The 22,611-nt window shown below is 50.3% G+C and overlaps 1 protein-coding gene across 1 annotated transcript in view; it reads left to right on the forward strand.

Annotated features, from left to right (window-relative positions):
• Nucleotides 1–3,274: 3,274 nt before the first annotated feature.
• Nucleotides 3,275–22,611, forward strand: part of LOC144152620 (uncharacterized) — a 48,578-nt gene continuing 29,241 nt past the window's right edge. The window contains exons 1-2 of the mRNA XM_077683957.1: nt 3,275–3,450; nt 22,450–22,589. Coding sequence (XP_077540083.1) covers nt 3,298–3,450; nt 22,450–22,589 — 293 coding nt within the window. The 5' untranslated portion in view covers nt 3,275–3,297. The remainder of the gene's footprint in view (nt 3,451–22,449; nt 22,590–22,611) is intronic.

The following is a 22,611-nucleotide window of genomic DNA, read 5'->3' on the forward strand; positions in this document are numbered from 1 at the left end:
ATGCCCATCGAATGATGCCGTCGTATGTCAAGCATGTTGTTTTACAGAAGCGAAACCGAAACTTTTTTGAATGCTAACGTTTGACATCGTCAAATCAAGGTGCATCTCCTCCCGTCGTCACAGCCTTTAGTTGGTGCGGCCGGCGCAGACCGCGCATGGTAGTTTTTTTTCTTTCCCGCTTTATAAAATAATTACCGACTCATCAACCGGATAAACGATGAAAAGTGTGTTGATTTGAGCCACTGTACGCAGTGCAAGCAAAACCGTGAGCTTGACAAATTCATTTCAGTGTCCCTTTAAAAATCCAATTGTCACGTCAAGCCCAAGCCAAAGTAGGGGTCTTCCCATACACCCCCACGATGACGTCGATTACCAGGCGCAGTTTCCTCTCTAGTATACTTACTAAGAAACTATGGCTGGCCGCATGTGCTGTGGCCTTCTACAGTTGTGACACCACCGATCGTGCAGCACGCCGCCGGGGCGCCATCTTCGCTCACCGCAACTGCTACGTATGCCACTCTGTCTTTATATTTTGCTGCATCCGTGTACGGCCCATTCTTTTAATATCCGCGGAGTGGAAATGTTGCTCGCGCACGCGCACGTGCTTTGGCTTGAAACTGAAAGCGGTGTCTCCAGTCGTGCAATGGCTCACTTACATCAGTCGCGGTCTTCGCTGTCGCTAGAGAAGCAGAACAGCAAAGTTTGCAGGGGCGAAGCCCATTATGGTCTCGGGCTGTCGGCGTCTTGTGTCGCCGTTGTCATTTCATGTAGTCATGGTACTAAAACACAGGGACACTAGTTTTCCAGCGCTTCGCGTTAGACCGCAACGCGTACTAAAAGAGCACACCGGGACACTCGTTTTCAAACGCCTCGCGCTAGAACGTTTCATCTGAGTGGGCAAAAACGCGTACTAAAAGAACACAACGGGACACTCGTTTTCCAGCGACTCCAGCTAGACTGCTTCCTGCTTCAAGCAAAGCTGTACACCTCAACCCCCCAAAGGTGTCACCTTCGTGGGCAAAAACGCCAAGGCGCCAAGAATACACTCACACATTGCATGCTTCGCCCCGTCCTAGGTTTCACGTTAGCAGAGATGGCCCGAGATTTTTTTTGACAAGTACAGCTACACTAGAGCAGTTGATTGTGCGCGATGTGGTATTTCAGTGATCGGCAACGCCGCTTGACGGCACAGTTTTTTATTCACATCATATTGATGCTGCTGGAGACATTTTTTTCTTATGTACATCGATGGCCAGAGCGGCCACCAGGCGCGCAGAACATTTGATGCATTGTAGTTTACATGGTTTGCTCTTTGCGATGAGTGAACAAACGTACCTGTATCGCATAACAAACACCAGAGCAAAGTCGCGACCCGAGGCATTGCCAGTGCGGCCGCAGCCGTCCGGACGCCTGCACCGGTCTCGCAACGTCGCCGCGCAGGAGCTTTGGCTTACATATGGAGCGCTCTCATAACGTTACACGGAAGTTTCGCGAGCACATAAGCATTGCAGGACTCTGATAAAACACAGCAGCGAAACTCTGGGAGGGCGCCGGAAGCGACCGACGCATGATTCCAGAACGCAGCCCGTGTGGCCTATCCCCAGCACCTTAATTCCCAAACCCGCTAATGTTCTCGCGAAGGCAGGGCCACCGCGATAAACGAGCCTTGGTTTCGAACCGTTTTTCCTCACGCCCGCGGGACGGCCGCTTGCCCGTAACGTGCTCTTCCGTCAAGTCAACATGGCTGAAGAACCAACAAGCGGCAAATACACGGGACGCCTCGGGAGCTACTGGCGCCAAGGTGTCGGAATGCAGCCCTTGACCTCCAAGCTAACATCTTCCCACAACCGTGATACATGCGCTAACGTGCCGTCAAAGGCCAAAACACTAATCAGCCGCAGTCCAAACACTTGGCAGCTAGGCTCCCTCGTTTACGGTAGTGCGACGGACCTCTGCCGGCGCGTCTGGCAAGTGTGGCAGATCATGTAAGCCATTCACCCACGATTTACATGTGACATGGAAGCAGGATGCCTTTGGCCTGCGCTGAACCGTGTATATTTTCTCAGTTGAGGGTGCATGCGGAAGGGGGCTTTCTTTGGGCCATTCAGTGGACAATGGTGTGCCTTTGTTTCTTGCATATATTGGAACCGATTTCAACCTGCTCGACAGTCGGGGAAGATCGGCAGTCGGGGAGATTTTTTTTGACATGCGAAGCATCTCGTGGTCGGGGCTATGTCCCTCCATTCTTCTTGTTGGTGTGCCGTCCACACCCCCACTGCTTGCTGAACGCCCGGTGGTGTCTTACCCTTTAATGGCTCCGGGAGCGACAGTGTTGCCGGTGTCTTCCTGGGCTGGCACGGGACGAGCACGCTTCACGCGCCATCGACGGTTCATCGTTGTCGGCAGCGGCGTGTGTCGGCGAGTCTCGGCGGGCCGTGATTACAAGCAGCGCACAACCACCTGGAGAACCTGCATCGACCTCATCTTCAGCAACTGTAGGGTTCATCCACTACAACAGCCCTTGACTTTACATTTCACAGACCATAAGGCGGTCATAATCAAAGCGGAACGCCAACCACAGCTCGACGTCACCTACGTTGACCATGATGATGATAATCCTAAATAAAGACAAACTCCTCCCACGTACAACGTCTCTCTCTCTCTTTAATGCCTCTCCACTCTAAACCTCCCCCCCTCCAATAAAATTACACCATCTTCCCGTAGGGAAACCCTGAGTAGTATGCGAAGCAGCCATGGGGTCAACGCAGTTTCCCGTTTCGTAGTTACGGTGAGTGAAAAGTGTGGTCGTTACCATGGAAACCAAAGAGTAGATATAACGGTAGCTACGTACCTCAACCTAACAAAAATGACGAACTGAAAACTTATGGGCACTTGAATCGACCCCATGGCTGCTTCGCATACTACTCCGGGTTCTCCTACGGGAAGATGGTGTAATTTTTTTTATGGCATGGCTTCTTGGCTGCACATGCTCTTTGGGGATCCTGGTGTTCTACTGATGCCTGAACAATGTTTCTTTTCTTCCAGGTAAAAATTTACATTAATTGCTGAAGGGGAAAGCGCTAAACGTAGAACTGCGGGAACCCCTGTTTCTTGTTCCCCCTGTTCAAAGTTTAAGCGCTTTCCCCTCCAGTAATGCAGCATCAGCTAGCTGATACTGATGCCCTGTGAACGTTAATCCACATGAACGTTGGGCAGCAAGAACACTGTACGAAGGCAAACATAAGATGGGTGGCTCTTTTTATCACAGGCTACGTCGTAAGGCCGCTGTTCGCGGAGATGACGGCGTGGTTCTTCGCGAACACCGCCTTGAACATTGCCCTCCTCTACGGTGTTGAAGCGTATCCGACACCAGTGCGCTGCCTTGGGTACTGCATCAGCACAGGCGTCGGAATGCTGGGGACAGTCGCGGGCCCAGTCATCACAGCCTCTGTGAGTGCTTGGAAGTCTTTGATACGTGCGAATTTTATTTCCGATTCAATGCATTTGAATCTAAGGTGATGGTGAATAAACATGCCGAAAGCGCCGTGTTCAGCACGTGTACCGGAGCGCTAGAACAAGTTGAAGATGGGGAGTGCTGACCCTAACCACGAGGGAGAAATCCGGCGCAGAATAGGTATGGGTTGGGGAGCACTCGGCAAGCACTGCCAAATTATGAAAAGTAAGCTATATCTATCACTCAAAATAACAATAACAAATGCGTCCTGCTGGTGGTGACATATATAGCGAAAACTCGGTGCCTTAGTAACTAGTAACCAACTTGAAAACAAATCTAGGTTGGCTCAATGATAGAAGTAAGGTGAAAAGAAAGGAAACGAGTTTTCTGGAGGAGAAAACAAACTCTAGTAGGGGTTATCACAGTTCAAATAAAGAAACAAAAGTGGTCGTGGGCTGGTAATGTAGTGAGACGAACCTACAACCGGTGGACCACCAGGGCTACTGAGTTGATACCGTGAGATGGGTGTAGAAGAAGGGGAAGGCCAAAATATGGGGACGAAGTAAGCACATTCCAAGGACCCGAGCAGCGACAGAGAGGAGCGGTTGGAGGTCGGTGGGAGAGGCCTTCGTCCTGCAGTGGGCGTCGTAGGCGGTTGTTGATGATGATGATAATGAATGTGTATACACACAGCCAGCACTACAGGGCAATAAAAACTTCAGAGCACAATTCTTATTCGGTGAGCAGGTCGAAGAAGGAGCACAAATTTGCAGCATTCCGCCGCACGTTTTGCTGCGATACCTGAATTTTATACCCCAGCAAAGATACGTACGCAAACCAATATGAATTTATGCCCACTACAGAAACCTGACGCGGCATTGTATAGGCGGTTGTGTTTGGTTATAGCCAATATCTTTGTTGCTATCATCTTAAAATATTATTTAAGCTAGCCAGCTTTAATACGATTTGTTTCGTGAGCTATTTCACTTAATTATAGTTCTGATTTCCGAACTGCTCACCTGACACTTTCAAACCAATTAACGCTTAGGGAAAGTGTGTGGACAGTTAGAGAGACAGGAGGAATGGAGAAAGAAGGAAATTGGAGGTAAAGGGGCGTGCCTTCGTCTTCCCGCGTTGAACGGCACCCAAATGCAGTGGAAGAACGACGCAAGGCATACCGGTGCCATTAACGGGGATGACTGATTTAATGACAAGGAATCTTTCTGATGACTAGGTGATGACTGTCGCAAACACGGTGGGATGTTCAACTCCGGGTCAGAGCGGCGAGACACCTGTCGTTCTCAAGTAGCTGGATGGCATGCGGGAAGACGTTGTGTGCGGGAGGACGCTTAGTGAAGAGGGTGCGGGTTGTTTGCTAAATGAACCTGAGTTCTCATATGATGGGTTGGACTGTTCCCGGCGTCGGACACATCTGGTATTCCTGTGCGTACTGACTCACGGGAACCCGGTTGAGTAGTCGGGGTGCGCGTGCAACGCTGTCCCGACCGGCCTGTCCCTTTCTCCTCAGCTTGTTGTGCATCGGAGAAACCCTCTTTCACTCTATTAGTAGTCCGATGGGTCTTGGTACGCGAAGATGGCTAGCTGTGCTCTACTCCTCCTCCTCCTCCTAGACTGGGAACCGATGTGACAGCGGTCGAGCACACTTGCGGGAAAACTTGTTACCGGACACCCGAGAGTGCAGCTGCATCCATAGTAGCCATATCAGTTCCACTTTCAGAAGTTATTTGCGCCTGAGCACTTGAAGCTACCACTGGAACACTCAACCGGGCTTGACACTTCTATGAGTTTGTGGGTAGCTTGTGACTACCATGTTCCTTTCCCAGATTTTGCAGGCAAGGGCAACCTCCTGCTCTTTTGCTTTGACCTCGCTTGCGCCTGTCGTCGCAGTCACTTGCAGCTCTGCTTCTTTTGTCACCGTTAAAGTCGCCCACCTGCTGTTTAGACGTTGCCTACAGTGTTCGTAAGTACTAGTTCATACACAGTTAGCAGGCGGTTGTAAGCTATTGCTTTGGTCTCCTGTTTGGCACTGTGCTGTGCTTGGGTCTTGCTTATATTGATTGGTTTCGCCTTCATGGCTTCAATCCAGTGGTCTGTTAGCTGTGTCCCTTTGTCTGTCAGTTTCCCAGCCGACCCTGTTAAGGACTGCTCTGCCGGCTTCATTTCATATAACCTCCGTTTTAGGGGCAAAGCCCCTCAAAGGCTGGAGCAGTTGGCGTCTCCTGTCGTCGTCGTAGTCATCGTAATCGTCATTCGTCTGATGTAGTCACGGTGCTAAAACACCGGGAAACTCGTTTACGGCTCGCGCTGGAACGCAACGCGTACTAAAAAAACACCGGGGCATTCGTTTACGCCTTGCGCTAGAGAGCTTTGTGCTTTACAGACAAGACATTTTTACAGCAAAGCTGTATACCTCTACCCCCCAACGGTTTCATCTCCGTTGGCAAAAACGCCATGGCGCCACTGCATGCTTCGCCCCTCCCCAGGTTTCACGTTAGTTGAGATGATCCGGGATTTTTTTGCCTGGGCCGTTTATCAGCTCGTGTGCTTTATTATGCAAGCTTATTTTCATACGTCTGTCCATCGAGGTGCTTTGAAGGACTCCCGATTGCTCGTTTGATCTGTTTGTAGCATTATCACGACAATTTGCGTCGTTTTCCTCCTATTTATCAGAATGTATAATTGCGAATACGTAATTTGAAACCTACCGAAAACCTGCACGAACCCCATGGTGTCGCTTTCTGTTCCCTTAAAGGGGCCCTGAAAGGCGTTTTGAGCACACTAAATGAAATAGCGCAATCGTTAGATTGGGTCGTCAACGTCACATGTGCCAAGTATTACTCTTTTACGCGCAGCGGAAAGCTCACACTTTTGTTGCAAAGTTTGTCGCTTTTTTCTCACCCTTCCCTTGGTGTTTTTGGACGCCGCCATCCTGCTATTCGGCGACGTTTTCACACACTTCCGGCAAAGAGATGAGTCGTCTCCTCAGCGTCGGCTCACCGGCTGATCTGCCAGCGTAGTGCCGGAGCGCTTGGACATTTTACGACAAACGAAAAAAGTGTAAACAAACGCTTAACCGTTTGTATTGAATGCAACACGGCCATAACACGACATGGATATTCTCTTACCTGAGTACGTTCCATATAAAAAAGCGTTGAAGCCTCGAGGCACTTTCGTGCAATCGCAGAGAACGCCCTGAGCCGAATGCCCCGGTTTGACGCACACATTTTATTCAACTTCAAAACAATCCAGAGATGCGTTTCGAATGAACACAACGTCACGACATGCATTGCAAGTCTGAACAGCGATTGATAGACGATGGGTTGCCTCCTCCTGCCCGTCGTAAATTCGGCACTCACCTCGCGCGCGGTTTGCGGGGACGAACAGCAAGTCACTTAACTCTGGCGCACAAGCCGAGATGGCTTTTAGCCGCGCACACTGCACATACCCCATGCGAGGTTGAGTCGTACGTCACTCGAGAAAGATAATCCAGAACATGGAAAGCACTATGCACCCGCAGAAGCACAACGTCGCATTTCATCGCGCAACAAAGGCGTCCACAACACACACACCCTCGCCTCCCGTAATGCCAAACGCATCTCGCACTTCCCAATGGGAGTGAATGTACGCCTGCAGTACCCACATGTCGCGAGGTGGGGCCCCGAGCTGAACCGGGATCATGGAACCGTAACGGACTTCTAGAGTGGTTTGTGCCTTGTTGCCAAGGCAACCGATGTTTGAGATTGTCAAAGAAATGGTGCTCGCTCCTGCGCTAGAAAGTTCAGAGCCGCGGCGGAGCATGTTTTGCCAACGTTGCCGCTCTCCACCACGCGTCGCCCCAAGCTAAACTGGTCACATGATTGAAGCGTTTTGCGCACGGGTTCTGTATCGTTTTAAAATGTCTTTTTCACATGCCGCCGGCAGGAATTACCACCGCCGCAAAATAAGACCCGGCAGCAGCGGGGCCACATCTGATACGGCGCTTTTTGGATAAACAGTGCGCGGTGCATCACAGAGAACGAGCGCACGATCCTCCACGTGCGGCTGCGAGTTCACCGCCGATAAAAAGTCACGTGCCGCTGATAGCCACTGCGCAATGTACACCGCGAAAGGGCAAGGCCAGGCCGCTGCACACATGCCCAGATTTTTCGTTCGCTTTTCCAGCCTTGAGCGGAGTGCGTGATTCATGGTGTCAACAAAGCTTGCCCGTAGCAGACGGCAGTGTCAGCAGCGCAATAGCGGAAGTACGTCACCGCTGAGGAGCGCAGCATCATGGGAGGCAAGGCTCGCACGCCGTCAACAGCGGAGAGTAAGTCGAAAGGAGGAGGAAACGCGGAGCGACGATAATGCGCGGTTTTTGATTTACGATTTCTCAGCTAATACTCATCGATTTAACAAAATTCTTGCGGGAGGAGATTGATAATACATTGCTTTATTTGGTTACATGTACATCCATGCATCGGCGGAAGGTATTTCAGGACCCCTTTAACGCCTTGCCACCACTGTTTCGAGCATGCGGAGTATCTGATTTTACCTTTCTAACAGATGCTTTCATCTTGTTGCTTGAATTACCAGTGGCTCGGTCTCAACACTGGTACCTGACTATAAATCTTCTCCTCCTAGCCTATCCTTTATGTATTCACTGAGTCTTCTGGGCGAATATGGCTTGTTCGGAATTTGGCGTGAGCATCTTAACTCACACTTCTTGGCTTATTCTGCAGAGTATCTGGCGTCCATCAGGAAGGCCGGCCTTCATTTTGGTTGCGTGTCTTAAGCCAATCGTGTGCACGAGAACACTGCAGTACCCCACGACCTGGAAAGCACGTTTGATGGATTAGCAGACCGTCAGGTATCAGTTTCAAAACGAGGTAAAGCATCAAGGACAAAATGTGGCCTCGCTGATCGAGACAGCATACCCAGCGGAGAAAAGAAATAGAAGTCCCGACAAAGAGCAGACAAGACGAGCGTTTCACGTGTGTTCGTTACCTTTGCGCTTTCTTTTGTTTGTTGTCCTTTTGGCGATTGTAGCCATGTCGAAGGTACTGGAAGTTAAAACTTCACATTCTGTGCACTCACGCTGATGCAACAAAACCAGTGCCGGTTGAAAGCAACGTTTCAGCTCAGCTCCGTGTGTTGAGTCGTGCTATTACAGTTACCATTTCAGCTTAGTGAACCAGTCGTGGCGTTTTTTTTTTGCACTAAATTTATAAGTATCCGCAGTATAGTCTTGGGGAGCCTTTCCACCTCTACGCTGATTTCCTGGGAAACTATCGTTTTTGAGCGCAGGGTCGCGCGTACTGTGGCTTGATTATGAGTACTGACTGTGGAGCCTGCCGCAGCCATGTCCCGATTATAAGACTTTGTGAGCTCAAAACTGAAGCACAACAATCATGTTTCACGTATTTTGATCACCCTTTGCCCCAAACCAAAAATGTCCACAGGCCCCATTATGTTTGACAAGTGTTTATATGTGGTCATTTCACTGTAACAGTTGTCCTTCCAAGGTAGCCTAAAGATGTTTTCGTGCAGTTTAGCCGCCGTGTAGACGTTGTTATTCTTCGTGATGCTTACTGAATCTTTATTAACCGGAATTTCACTGGTTACTGAGTATTTTGCCAATATTTAGAGAGCGAGGTACGAGGTCTCGGAGACGACGTTAATTGCCGTGCTCAGACCGAACGTTTGGGCAGCATGAGTCCAACGACGATGATGATTATTTGCAGATGGTAATGGCGATGAGCCGTGAGTTCAAGAGATTTGGATGCGTACCCATCGCTGCTCACACTGACCGGAATCGTGACGGTATCGCTTGCACTGCGTTTCACATTTATGAACGCCGCGAATGCTCACACATTTCCCCCTCGGCTGAAGGCGGCCGCCTGGCCTGAGGCAGTTGTGGTTGACGACGGTTGAAACGGTTCAAGCGGGAGGCATGCACAACTTCTGTTCCACGGCACCGACGCTCCCCTGGAATATCCACTGGAGATACGCGATAATTTACAAGAGAAACTTTGTTCGACGACGACGTAGACACCTAAGTACCACCTGTGAAGAAACGTTTCACTGAGGCCTGATGTGCGAATCAAAGTACAAAGTAGTACCTCATTCCCTTTGCAGAACTGAACATAACGACGTGATGAGTCGTATTTTGCCTTCCGTTCTTACTGACTCGAATCCGTGTGAAGTCTTGCCATGCGTTGACAGTGGGCGATCAGCGTGGCGAACTGTTCATGAAGAGGTGAAGTTGCAGAGACCGGAGCAGAGAAAAAGGCGGTGTCCAATTCAACAGAGGGTTGGCGGCCATAAACAAGGAAGAAAGGGGAGTAACCCGTCGTACGCTGAACCGCTGAATTGTAAGCAATTGTAACGAAGCGTAGAATGATGTCCCAGTTTTTATGGTCGGTGCTGATGTACATAGGATATCAGACAAAGTGCGGTTGAAACGTTCGGTAAGGCCATTTGTTTGGTGGTGATAACTAGAACAAGTTTTGTGAACGGTGTTGGCAGCACGAAGTACTTCTGCAAGGATTTGAGGAAGGAATGCCTTGCTACTGTCACTCAGCAGGACATGAGGTACTCCATGCCGCAAGATGATATTGCGTAAGATAAAGTCGGTAACTTCGTGAGCACAGCCGGACGGGAGGGGAGCAGTCTCTGCGTATCTAGTCAAGTGGTCGATCGCAGTTACGATCCAGCGGCAGCCATTAGATGTAGGAGGTAAGGGCCCATACAGGTCTATGCCCACGGCTTTAAAAGGAAGAGATGGGCAGGAAACTGGGTGCAACAATCAAGCAGGAGGGGACGTAGATCGCTTGCGGTGTTGGCACAGGGCGCGCGAAGCGACATACTTTGCAACACTTGTGCATAATCCTGGCAAAAAAAAACCGACTCCGGACGCGGTCGTAGGTCTTTTCGAAGCCGAGATGTCCAGCCGTTTCATCATCGTGAAGTGCTTCGAGCACGGGAAGACGAAGCTCACGAGGAGTTACTGGTACTCATTTGTAGCCTGTAGCATGGCGGTTCATGTGGCAAAGTATACCATCAATTAGCCGGAAGTTGTTAATTTGCCGTCGCAGCCGGCTATTCAGTGGCCGGGCAGATCCATTCCGGCGGTCGATGAGTCCGACAATACGTATCTGCCCGCTAAATCGATGGCAGCTCGGTAAACGCATCCACTGAAGTATGGCTCAGAGGCGCCATCGGTAAACGTGGTTGACGTAGCTCAGTGAAGGTAGCAGACAACGAAGTAGATAGTGGGCATCGCAACAGGGCGTCAGCATCTAAATGCTCTATACCGGACTTGAACACAACCGTAAAGTCAAGCTGCTGTAAACGTAGGACCCAACGGTCAAGCCGCCCAGATAAATTATTCATAGTTGAGAGCCAACAGAGCGCATGATGATCTGTGACGATGGTGGAATGACGGTCGAACAAGTATGGGCGAAACTTCTGAATGGACCAGACAACAGCTAGGCATTCTTGTTCAGTGATAGTGTATTTTCGCTCAGCGGGTGTCAGTGAGCGACTAGCTAATGCTACCACTCTTTCTCTAGATTGAGTGCCACGCTGAAAAAGAACGGAGCCAATGGCGCACCCGCTGGATGCAGGATGGTAGGCGCTGTATCGTCGAAATGGCATAGGACGGGTTCATCTGCGAGGGCGTCCTTAAGGGCTTGAAAGGCTCTTTGGCAATCGTCTGACCAGATGAAGGGCACGTCGGCACGTAAAAGCTGGTGCAAAAGGGAAGCGAGGGTCGCAAAGTTACAAATAAAACGGCGAAAGTACGACGCTAGGCCGAGGAAGCTCCGCAAATCTTTCAGTTGGAGTGGCCTAGAAAAATTGGCAACCGCGGCCGTCTTGTCTGGGTCGGAGCGTGTTCCCTCTTTGGAGACATGCCCCAAAACTTTGGTACTCTTGCTTGCAAAACGGCATTTCTTCGTAATGAGTGGCAGTCCGGCATTAGACAGGCAGGTCAGTACTTCGTCAAGGCGCTGCAGATGCTGCAAAAATGTTGTCGAAAATATCACAACATCGTCCAAATAACACAGACAAGTCTGCAATTTGAGGCCCCGAAGCACCGTGTCCATGAGTCGTTCGAAGGTAGCCGGTTTGTTGCACAGGCCGAACGGCATGACGTTAAATTCATAAAGGCCGTCTGGGGTTGCAAATGCCGTCTTCTCCTTGTCTGCTTTGTGCATGGGTGTTTGCCAGTACCCGGAGCGAAGGTCGAAGCTTGATAAGTATTCGGCCCCTTGAAGGCATCGTCTATGCCGGCATAGGATAGACGTCCTCTCGAGAGATTTTTTCGAGCGCCCGCTAATCAACTCAGAACCGTACAGAGCCACCTTTGTTCTCAACCAAAACAATGGGAGAAGACCATGAGCTCGTCGATGGCAGAATACCTTTCCGCTTGAGGGTATCGGCAACATTATCTTCAATTATCTTGCGCGAAGACGAGGAGACGCGGTAATGTCTTTGTCGAATCACGGCCGACCCATCCGTTTCAATTCGATGCTCTGTTGCAGCAGTCTGTGTGAGCCCACGTGAGTGAGCGTCAAATAAAGCATGGTGCTGGGCCAAAACATCGAGTAGTAACTTGGCCTGATTAGGTGTAAGGTCGGGACTGAGCGTGGCAGTGAGAACTGACATACCCGCTGGCACAGCCATGAATGGCCTAAATCAAGGGGACGTGTCACTGGAAACCACTGAAGCAGGACTACTACCAGCCACCGAAGCTATCGTAGTTCCTTCAGACAACAGAAGGGGTTCATTTGTGGTGTTGAGAGCAGCCAGGACTGCAGACCCACTCCCAAACCGAAGAAGGCACGGTGCGATGGCGATTCCTTGCGGCAGAAATCGAGTACACGAGACCGCCAAAATATCACCTTCGGCGAATGCGTCCGAAGAAACTGATACGATGCCTTCACAACCTACTTCCAAAACGTGATCAGCAATCAACTTGAGGACGGGACAGTAGCCGGGACATACAGGATAATGCCGAACGAGACAGTAGTTCAGAGGAGATAGACATCCCACCAGTAACGACCGAAGAAGTAAGGAAGGCTTTGAAAGAAATGAAAGGGGGCAAAGCACCTGGTGAGGATTAGATAACAGCAGACCTCTTGAAGGATGGCGGAGAAATTGTACTTGAAAAACTGGCAAACCTGTATACGCAATGCCTAATGACCGCAATGGTACCGGAATCTTGGAAAAACGCGAACATCATCCTAATCCATAAGAAAGCCGACATGAAGGACTTGAAAAATTACAGGCCGATCAGCTTACTGTCAGTCGTCTACAAGGTATTTCCCAAGGTAATCGCTAACCGAACCTCTGCAACCTTAGATTTCAGTCAACTTAAAGAACAAGCAGGGTTCCGTAAAGGTTATTCAACAATGGACCATATTCACACGATCAATCAGGTGATAGAGAAGTGCGCTGAGTATACTCAACCCCTATATATAGCCTTCATAGATTATGAGAAAGCATTTGACTCGGTCGAAACCCTAGCAGTCATTCAGGCATTACGGAACCAGGGGGTAGATGAACATTATGTAAGAATACTAGAGGATATCTATAATGGGTCTACAGCTACCATCATCCTCCATAGGGAGAGCAGTAAAATACCTATAAGGAAGGGTGTCAGACAAGGAGACACAATCTCTCCAATGTTATTCACAGCATCTTACAAGAAGTATTCAGAACGTTGGATTGGGAACAGGTGGGAGTAAGGGTTAATGGAGAATACCTCAGTAACCTCAGATTTGCTGATGATGTTGCCTTGCTAAGTAACTGGGGGGACGAATTGCAAAGCATGCTTTCCGCACTGAGCGAACAGAGTAGAACCGTGGGCCTGAAAATTAATATGCAGAAAACTAAAGTAATGATCAATAACCTCGGGACAGCACAGCAGTTTGAGATAGATGGCGAGGCAGTGGAAGTGGTAAGCGAATATATATACTTAGGCCAAGTTGTGACCCCAGATCCCAACCATGAGGCAAAGATAATTAGAAGGATCAGAATGGGGTGGGGTGCATATGCAGACATTCTCAGATAATGAATAACAGCCTACCATTGTCGTTGAAGAAGAAAGTGTATGACAGCTGCATCTTACCGGTACTCACCTACGGGGCAGAAACTTGGAGGCTCACTAAGAGGGTTCAACTTAATTGAGAACGACTCAGCGGGCAATGGAGCGGAAACTGATAGGTGTAACATTAAGGGACAAGAAGAGAGCGGAGTGGGTCAGGGAGCAAACTGGTGTTAAAGACATATTAGTAGAAATTAAGAAGAAGAAATGGACGTGGGCAGGGCATGTAATGCGAAGGCAAGATAACCGCTGGCCATTAAGGGTAACAGAGTGGATCCCTAGAGAAGGCAAGCGCTGCAGGGGGCGGCAGAATGTTAGATGGGCAGATGAGATCAAGAAGTTTGCGGGGATAAATTGGTCACAGTTGGCACAGGACCGAGGTAATTGGAGAATAATGGGAGAGGCCTTTGCCCTGCTGTGGGCGTAGACAGGCTGGTGATGACGAAGTACAGTCGAGCAAGGATTTGAAGGTTATCGCGCGAGCATCGAGCGGCCAAGCGTGCTATCTGCCTACGGTTTCGTTTCGGAACCATGAAAATCAAGATTTCGCACTCTTCTCTCCCTTGTTGGCTGTTCTATGCTACAACAAAGGCCCGGACGACTGACTTGCCACCCTTTAAGTTTCAAGCTTAACATTCGTTGTTATTAAGCACAGACTTGGTTGCCTTTTATCTACGCTGGCGATAACGAAACTGGCATGGACGATTTGCTAAAGCTGGTGTTCTGTCTGCTTCATTTGAACGAGTAAATTTCCCGAGATCACCTTTGAATCACAGTGGACTGTACGTGTGGCACATTCGTATATGTAGTATGGCGGTGAAGCTAGCAAATGTGCGTCTTAGTCCTTAAAGGGACCCAGAAAAGCTTTGTGGAGGTGGCAATCAAATCTATTCAGGTGGCAGAAGACGTAACGGGGGATTCCTGAGCCAAGTGTGAGCCCCATACGTTGTACGGATAATTTGTAAACAATTTTTTGAAGATAGCCTTTCTTAGCCGTTGAGCGCGCCGCCGCAGGGAGCCGACCGCGGCTGACGCAACGCCCACCGCGGCTGACGCAACGGAGATCGTGGCTGACGCAAAGGCGAGGCGCCCCCTGATTCGGCCGATCGTCGGCCGCCGGCAACGTCACTGCCATTCGCTTCCGGCTGCTCTTCCTCCTTTCTGCGCGATCCCGAGGCAAAGGCGGGTCTGCAGCGATTGACGCGTGTCTAGGCGCAGGAATGTAGCTAGCGGAGAACGGAAGTCGAGCGTTGCGATGTCACATGGCTATCCCCAGTGTTTCCAGCTGCTTTGAAAGAACCAGAGAGTGAGGAGGAATCGATCGGCAGAGGGGGAGAGGTGCTCTTAATTGCTTCTGGCGCAGCTAATACTGAATGTAGATCAATAATTCCCACGGCATTGCATCGCTATATGGGTACTACGCGACAATAAAGGCCTTTTGTAACTTTTACAAAATGAAATGCACTAACGTGGCTATCTGGGCGTGTTGGTTTAAAAGGCTTTTCTGGGTCCCTTTAAGTGATCGCCTTCTGTTATTTTTTGTGCTAAGTAACGTGAGTAGTAAACGTGCGCGTAGCGGAACACCATATTGCACTGCTGTTGGATGTTGAGCTTGTTGCACGTCTCTTAAATTTCATTATATTTGTATCCGTTAAACCGAAACAGCCATGGCTCCAGTAAAATTACGGTTAAGCAAATATAGAATGGGGATTCTAACCAAGAGGGAGGTCACGGAAACAATTGAATAGTGCCAAAAAGACAAAGCTCCGCAATAAAGAGAATTGTGTAGTATTGTTGATGTGGAGGAAATACAAGATGGGCAGAGCAATGCTTTTCATCCAGCAGAAATTATGGAACTGCAATAGTCAATTGAAATGCGATGTCGGTAAAAAAATTCCCCCGCATTTCCCCGAGGGGGAGAATGTGAAAGTGCGAATAGACGGTTGTCGGCCCGCTTGCGGCGCTTGCGCTCGGCCCCCGCAGGCCACCGCCTCGCCGCCTTCTCTTCCATCTCTTCCATCGGGTTTGTAGTATCACGTGTACACCACGCAGTTATCAAGCCGCTATAACGCCGCTGAGTCGCCAACGCACGCCGCTGACGACGTAGTTTGAATGCGTTAAAGATATAAGGCGCGTCAACACTGATATCACCGTCGCGTCCGTGGCTTGATCGGTAGAGCGTCGCGCTGCGGCCGCAAAGTCCGCGGATCGAAACCTGGCGCCGGATGCTGTTTTTCTTTATAGAGGAGCACTGCGGACGCCGCCGACGCCGCCGACGCCGGCGGTGGATGGTTTGGGGTCGCTTATAAAGTGTATTCACACTTAAAAATGAACATATCCAGGATTGATAATTGACTGAACAAAATACAGCGACGTGCTCTGTACTGTGATTATACTTGGTACCTGTGTAAAGGCAACGCAATACACGCTAAAGTCCAGACCACATGTATGCCTATATGAGGCTTTTCCTGCGGCTCCGCCATTTCTCGGCCATGGTGTTCCGCCAGAGAAACAGCGGGACTGCTTCGATCAGCTCGCGGCAGGTTCCCGCCGCAGCTCGGTGTATCCGGCGCGAAATGCAGCCGGGCTGATAATATATGTTGACATGTACAGCATCCGGAGCGGGCACGGGGATCAGACGTTGACGCATCCCTTGTTTTCAGCGTTATATCAACAAGAATGCCCTTAAAAGTCCAGGTTCCGCACTTGCAGGCGACTTCAGGCGCTTCTTCAGTCTACTTGAACCGCACCCAAGCCTAGCACGAAACATTTCGGGGGGGCACGGGCCCGGCGTGCCCCCTCCACTCCCCTGGCTACGCCCCTGCAAGTGTCAACTAATACTTCCACTTGAATACCTGCGACAAAAACAGACAGCATATTAGCCGGGAGTGCAGGAGGAATTGTGGTCGGCCCAAGCGATGCCGTTTTCCCTCCAAAAACTGCAGCACCCAGTTTTTCTGCTGTAGGTTGGGAGCATTGGTGACAGGTCGAAGTGATGACAAGGCATGACGCAGTGCCAAAGGATAACGCCGCCGAATGGGGCAAGAATCGCGGGGATAGTCCATGGCGTCTGTTAAGTCTCCCGCTGGCTATGCGCCAGTCATCATCATCATCATGTAGTTTTCCCGTGTCATAAAAGTTGTTATCCCCGCTAAGGGCAGCCATGGCCCAGGTCTCGATTGCGTCGTTCTTCCGTAATATTTTTTGGTGCCGAAACCCGGGAGAATGAACACGTGCGGCGAAGGAGACCACGACGTCCCCTCCGGCTTGAGGTTCGTAGAACCCCACTCCTTTGACTGCTACTACGCTGCTTAGCCCCGCCCTCAGCCGGAGGTCAGCATGGCTGGCCCTAACCACGTAGTGACGACCGACCGAATGCGTGCGATCAAGCTGCGCCGGCATCAACGTATCCTTCGCGACGCACATACTAGACTGCTAAAGGCAGCAACGGATCTTATTGAAGCCGTCTCAGCGACTCCTCACGACCTTCAAGAGGCTATTGACCTCCTGGAAAGTAAGGACACTGCACTTTATGAAGTTGAAGACAAAATTATAGAGCTTCTGGACGATGATGAGGTTGAGGGATATTGCTCTGACGCATTGGCTTACCGAGAAACCATAGATTGTACCATTAACTGTCTGCGCTCGGCCTTGAACTCTCGAAAGGCGCTCGGCAGTACTGTCAGTACAAGAGGCACTGCAAACAAGCCAAATGACCGTCGAACAATGACCCTCGTGTGCAACGGTATTCGGGCAGCATCCCATCCAGACGACCACCCTCACTGCGGCTCGCGTCCATCAACCTCGTCAGCTGTCCTGCTGAAGCTCCAGGTCTCAATTTTGGATGGTGAGCCGAGTCGGTGCAAGGGGTTTTGGTACCATGTCGAGGCAAGGGACCATAGCCACAAGAACGTTCCAGATATTGACAACGTGGGAGCCAGCAGCGGGGTTGCATCGCGCGTCCCAACGGAAGACGAACGGTGGAGACGAAAGTGCGGATAGCATTGTGGATACTGTGGATAGACAAAATGTTAGGATTGCGGATTTATTGTGCACCTATCGATTATCTCGGGCGCGGGAGGATGTTAAATCTCCCGCTGGGTACGCTCCATTCATCATCATCATCATCATGGAGATAGACCGTGCGAGTAAAGTGACGATCCCCGTAACGGGCAGCCATGGCTTCGGTCTCGCCTGAGTCTTCTTCCGTTAATATTTTAGACGAGTGGGCTGGACGGGGGAGTACACACGCTGACGATGGCCGTAGCTAAAGCAGTTGTCTCGTTCGAAGGGTGCTTAGCCTCGTCGCTCATCTAGCTGGCGTGTGCGGCAAAATATCGTCTGATGCCGCAGTAGAAGCACACAGGCCGGTCGCCTGGAGCACGCATTGGTCGCCACGTTGAGGAAAAATTGGCCGCGTATCTGCTTCTCTCGTTGCAAATGTCGTCAAAAGACGATAGCCTTTGTAGTCATTTTCCAAGGAAATGCCCCGCTTTGCTTTCCCGCTCACCTCTCATGCTGTTCCTGTTCTTTCGCGCTCATCCCAAGGTAAACACACTAAAGTTTTGCTCAAGGCGATTTGATTTTATCGCGTTCCACTGCTACAGGCCGGCTTCCTCGATGCCAGCGCTACAGTACGGCGGAGACGCGCGTGAATCGAGGCGGCCGACTTCAAGTTTTATAGAACCGTGCTGCTGTGGTCCACGTGCGTTACAAGCAGAAGGTGCACCCCAGCTAGTGGAACCTTTCGTTGCTGTTGCCGCGTGATTTCTCATATGCCGCCAGGAGGTGGCGCGAGAAACAGCAGGCGGCGGTTTTTTGGAGTAGATGTAAAATATCATTTGCTGTAGAAAAACCATGCATCCATGAATTTTTTAGTAAAGGAACACTGTAAATATCCCTTGTGTGTTAATTGTCGGCCTTATATTTGCGTAATGCCTTGTTGATGTTCACAAAGTTGACAAGTATGAACATATAAAGCGGGCTTAGACGCTCACATTTGGCTGTGAGTATATGACTATTGCGCAGTATACATTTTACTATGGCAGGGTGGCTGAATCGAGTCACAGACAGACAGACGGACAGACAGACAGACATACAGACAGACCGAAATTTTTTCGTTTAAGTAGCCCAAGAAAACTACCGGCTTTAATAAAGTGCTGGTATCTTTGGCACAGAGAGGGCGGTCAAGTGAGCGGGAGCAGTCGGTTGTACGATGTGGCTCCACGGGAGTGGGTGGTCGGGACGGAGCTTCTGAGTACGTTGGAATGTGAAGTGGAGCAGACTGTCATGGCTGGGGATTGTTGGTCATACTCGCCAGCTCTTCCTCGATCACGTACCGTAGTCAATGTGCGCACACAGGGGCATTCTGGGGCAGGGAGCATCACGCCGTGGGAGCTCTTCGCGTATGATGGTGCGTATTCCCCATTGACAGGGGTTCTGGGAGGCCAGGAATCCTGCTGGACGCCAATAGCTTGCAGATTGTCAAGGCGCTGGCATATCGCCCGCACTTCTGCAATGGAAGTTGGATTTTGAATAGCCAGGGCATTGAAAGCGAAAGAGGTGATTCCTTTCATGATGTGTCGTACCTTATCCGCCTCTGGCATGTCTTTGTCAACTCGACGACACAGTCCGACGACGTCTTCTGTGTAGGAAGCGTAGGTTTCCTTCGGATGTTGTATGCGGGCGTCCAGTTTCTTTTTGGCTCCAACCGAAAGGGTAGAGGACGTGCCGAAAATCTGACGCAGTTGCTGAGTAAAGCTGCTCCAATCAGGGGTTTCCTCCCTATTATTGCGGCACCAGGTCTCGGCCACATCTTCCAAGGAGAAACCACGTTCCGTAGCTTGAACGTGTTGTCCCAGCGGTTGAAGACGCTTGCCCTGTCGTACTGTTCGACCCATTCGCCAACGTCTTCACCATCGAGGCCACCTAAAAACGGAGGATCGCGCTCGCGAGTGGTGATAGTAATGGCGGGCTGGACAGGAGCTGCTGCGTTGGTAGCACTATGGCTGCTCTCGTGCTGCCTGGTGCTGGTTGCTAGCGTCAGGCGCCGACCCGATCGTAGCTCCAGCGGTGCGACCGAGAGAGGTAGGCCTCGGGATCAAGAGCACCCTCCACCACTTGAGAGAGCGGGGGATGAGGTCTCGGAGACGGCGTTTATTGTACTGCTCAGACCGAACGTTGGGGCAGCGCGAGTCCAAAGACGACGATGATGATTATTTATACATAGTAATGGCAATGGGACGTGAGTTCAAGAGACTGGGAAGCTTACACTGACCGGAAACGTGACGGTATCGCTTTCACTGCGTATCACATTAATGGAACGCCGCGAATGCTCACGATATGCTCAATATAAGCTTCATTTCTAATGTACATTATGTCGGTAGCACAGAGCAGTGCCGACATTGGCTGTAGTTTTTACAGTTATGTTTATGCGATAGCTGAAAGTTTTTGTTGCGATACGTCTTGTTATATACATCATTTATGTAGTTTCAACGCGTGCAAAGCTGTACCCTGCGTAGCCGTTTTGTAGATACATTTCTAGAAGCACCATCCCCGCGGTGTCAGTACTGCTCCAAAGATGTCTCATTCCGTTCGTTCAATGCGGATGCAATAGACGTAAATGTGTTCCTTGCATGATAGCTTAGCGTGTTGTTTTGATCGCGTTGAAGAATTTTGCAGACAGCTACTGCACATAGATTATGGCGACGAGGCAGTAGTTAGTAATTTGGTTCCACAAAAAGCTATATCAGAAGCTTGGGGATAAGGGGGAAGCAATGTGCTTCCCAGTAAATGCTTTCAGATAAGATGAATAATTCTTTATTTTAGTAAATTCACAGAGCCTGCCTATCAGATCCGCGTTGTCAAGCAAAAAACGTTCTACAACGTTCAAATTGGCGCCGACAAATTTGCAAAAAACGTTCTACAACGTCCGTGGCGCCGACAGCAGACGCCCGTCTGCTGTCGGCGCACACGTGATGATTCACGCCGAATGGTCAAGAACCTGTGTTGATATGTTGGAGACATTTCGTCATGGGCAGCCGGTGGTTCATGGCATGGACGGACTTTGCCCCAGCGAATAAGAGCTCCATATCGCAGCAGCAATCGCTACTGCAGCCTGCAAAGCTAAAGTAAATCGTTCTGAAACCACACGTGGAGCTACATTTGCTCACAGGGAGGAGGAGGAGGAAAACGTTTATTCAGAAAAAGGGAGAGGGGAGGGGGAGAGAAAGAGTTAGGAGCGGTGGGTGGCCATCCTATTCCGGTAGGCCGCGCAGGGTCGCCGCCGCCTTCGCCCGAGAGATCAGGGCTTCCTGGTCCTTGAGCTGGCAACTGCGCAACGCGCTCTCCCATCGCTCTACAGAAGGGGGATCGGATGGTTGGGGGTTCAGTGGGCACATCCAGACAAGGTGCAGGGTCGTGTTGGGAGTGTCGCAGCGAGAGCAGTTGGGTGCATAGCAGGTGGGGGAGATGCGGTGGAGGGTGACGTGGTTGTGGTATGTGTTAGTTTGAAGTCTTCGCCAGATGGAGAGCGAAGAGTGAGGAGGTGGATAAGTGCGTCGGGAGGCCCTGTAGTGGTACAAGATGTCGGTGTAGGTTTGTTGGAGAGGGGTCAGAGCAGGGGGACCATGGTCTAGGATGGGGCGGCAGGCCTCGTCTGGGAGGGCCCGGGTAAGAAGATCGCGGGCCATGGCGTGAGCCACTTCATTCCCAGGGAGGGATGTGTGGCTCGGTGTCCACACGATGCGGGTTAACGGTAGAGTGCGGCGTTGGGACAGGATGTGGAGTGCCAGATTGGAAACTCTGCCTTGAGCGTAGCGGCGGCAGGCAGCTTGAGAGTCAGTGAGCACCGTGACAGTTGGAGTCGTAGCGTGAGCGATGGCGAGGGCTATAGCGGCTTCTTCTGCCGTGCTTGTTGATGCTGTCTGCAGGCTGGAAGCAACGAGGGTGGTGGCGTAGGAGCGCACTACGGCAGCTACGTGTGCTCGTTGTCGGGGGTAGGGAGTGGCGTCGGTGTAAAGGGCAGTTGAATCACTGCCGTACTTTCGAAGTATTTCCACACAGGTCAATTAGTGTAGGTCCCGCGACAGTTACCGAAGAGGAATAATAAAAATGGGCCGTGGCACAAAGGGGACAGGAAAGAAATATATGTACTTCCAGCTCTTACAGCGTTGTACCAAAATGCCGAAGGAACCCAGAAGAATAAAACAAGAAATATGAAAGAACTGGTGCTCCAGAAACCACTAACATCCCACATATGTTTTCGGTTCTAGCTTTAACACGTCTTCCAAAACTCCTGTTCCTTTTCGCGCTCACGTAACTGCATTCTTTGAAGGCCCTGTGAGCAATAGCATTAAAACACTTTTTTTTTCAGTACAAAGTGCCAACAAGGATTATAAGAAGTGTATTTGGGCTAGAAAAGACCCGGAAAAACACTGTTTAGAATTTTGAGATTGAACAAGCTTCAAAAATGCAACCGTAGAATACTTAAGTAGCCGGAAGGCGCCAGCGATGGTAACACTGTAATCTGAAAATCACCATTCCATTCCCATCATATTCGAGGCAAAAGACGCTCAATTTCATTCTGATTCCATTCCTCCAAGCGTTGTCTCATTCCATTCACGTTCCATTCCGGAATATTGAAAAGTCGGAATGTCTCCGCAGTCATTCCAATTCCGGAGTGGTAACTCCGCAACGCTGCTTTAGACCTGCCGAATACATTTACGGGTGTGGAAAGCTAAGCACGCATGAGCTCCCGTATTTCGTCTCTATCCGAGTCACAATATCCGAACATAATGTAATAATAACAGTGAGTGACAAATATCATTAATAACATTTTTTTTAACTTCACCACCATCTGTGTGCACTGCTGCAAACCTTGCTGCAGGTGAAACAGTACGGGAATGAAGTGCCGTACATGGTGATGGCGATTGGCTGCCTGGCGAGCGGCATCGTTACGCTTTTCCTGCCGGAGACTCGGGCCAGGAAGTTGCCAGAGGTTGCTGAACAGCATGGGAACATTTTCGAGTGAGTAGTGCTGCAAATACTG

The sequence above is a fragment of the Haemaphysalis longicornis genome, unplaced genomic scaffold (genome assembly GCF_048455015.1).
Source record: "Haemaphysalis longicornis isolate Haplotype H1 unplaced genomic scaffold, Haemaphysalis longicornis Haplotype H1 scaffold_9, whole genome shotgun sequence".
Taxonomy (NCBI): domain Eukaryota; kingdom Metazoa; phylum Arthropoda; class Arachnida; order Ixodida; family Ixodidae; genus Haemaphysalis; species Haemaphysalis longicornis.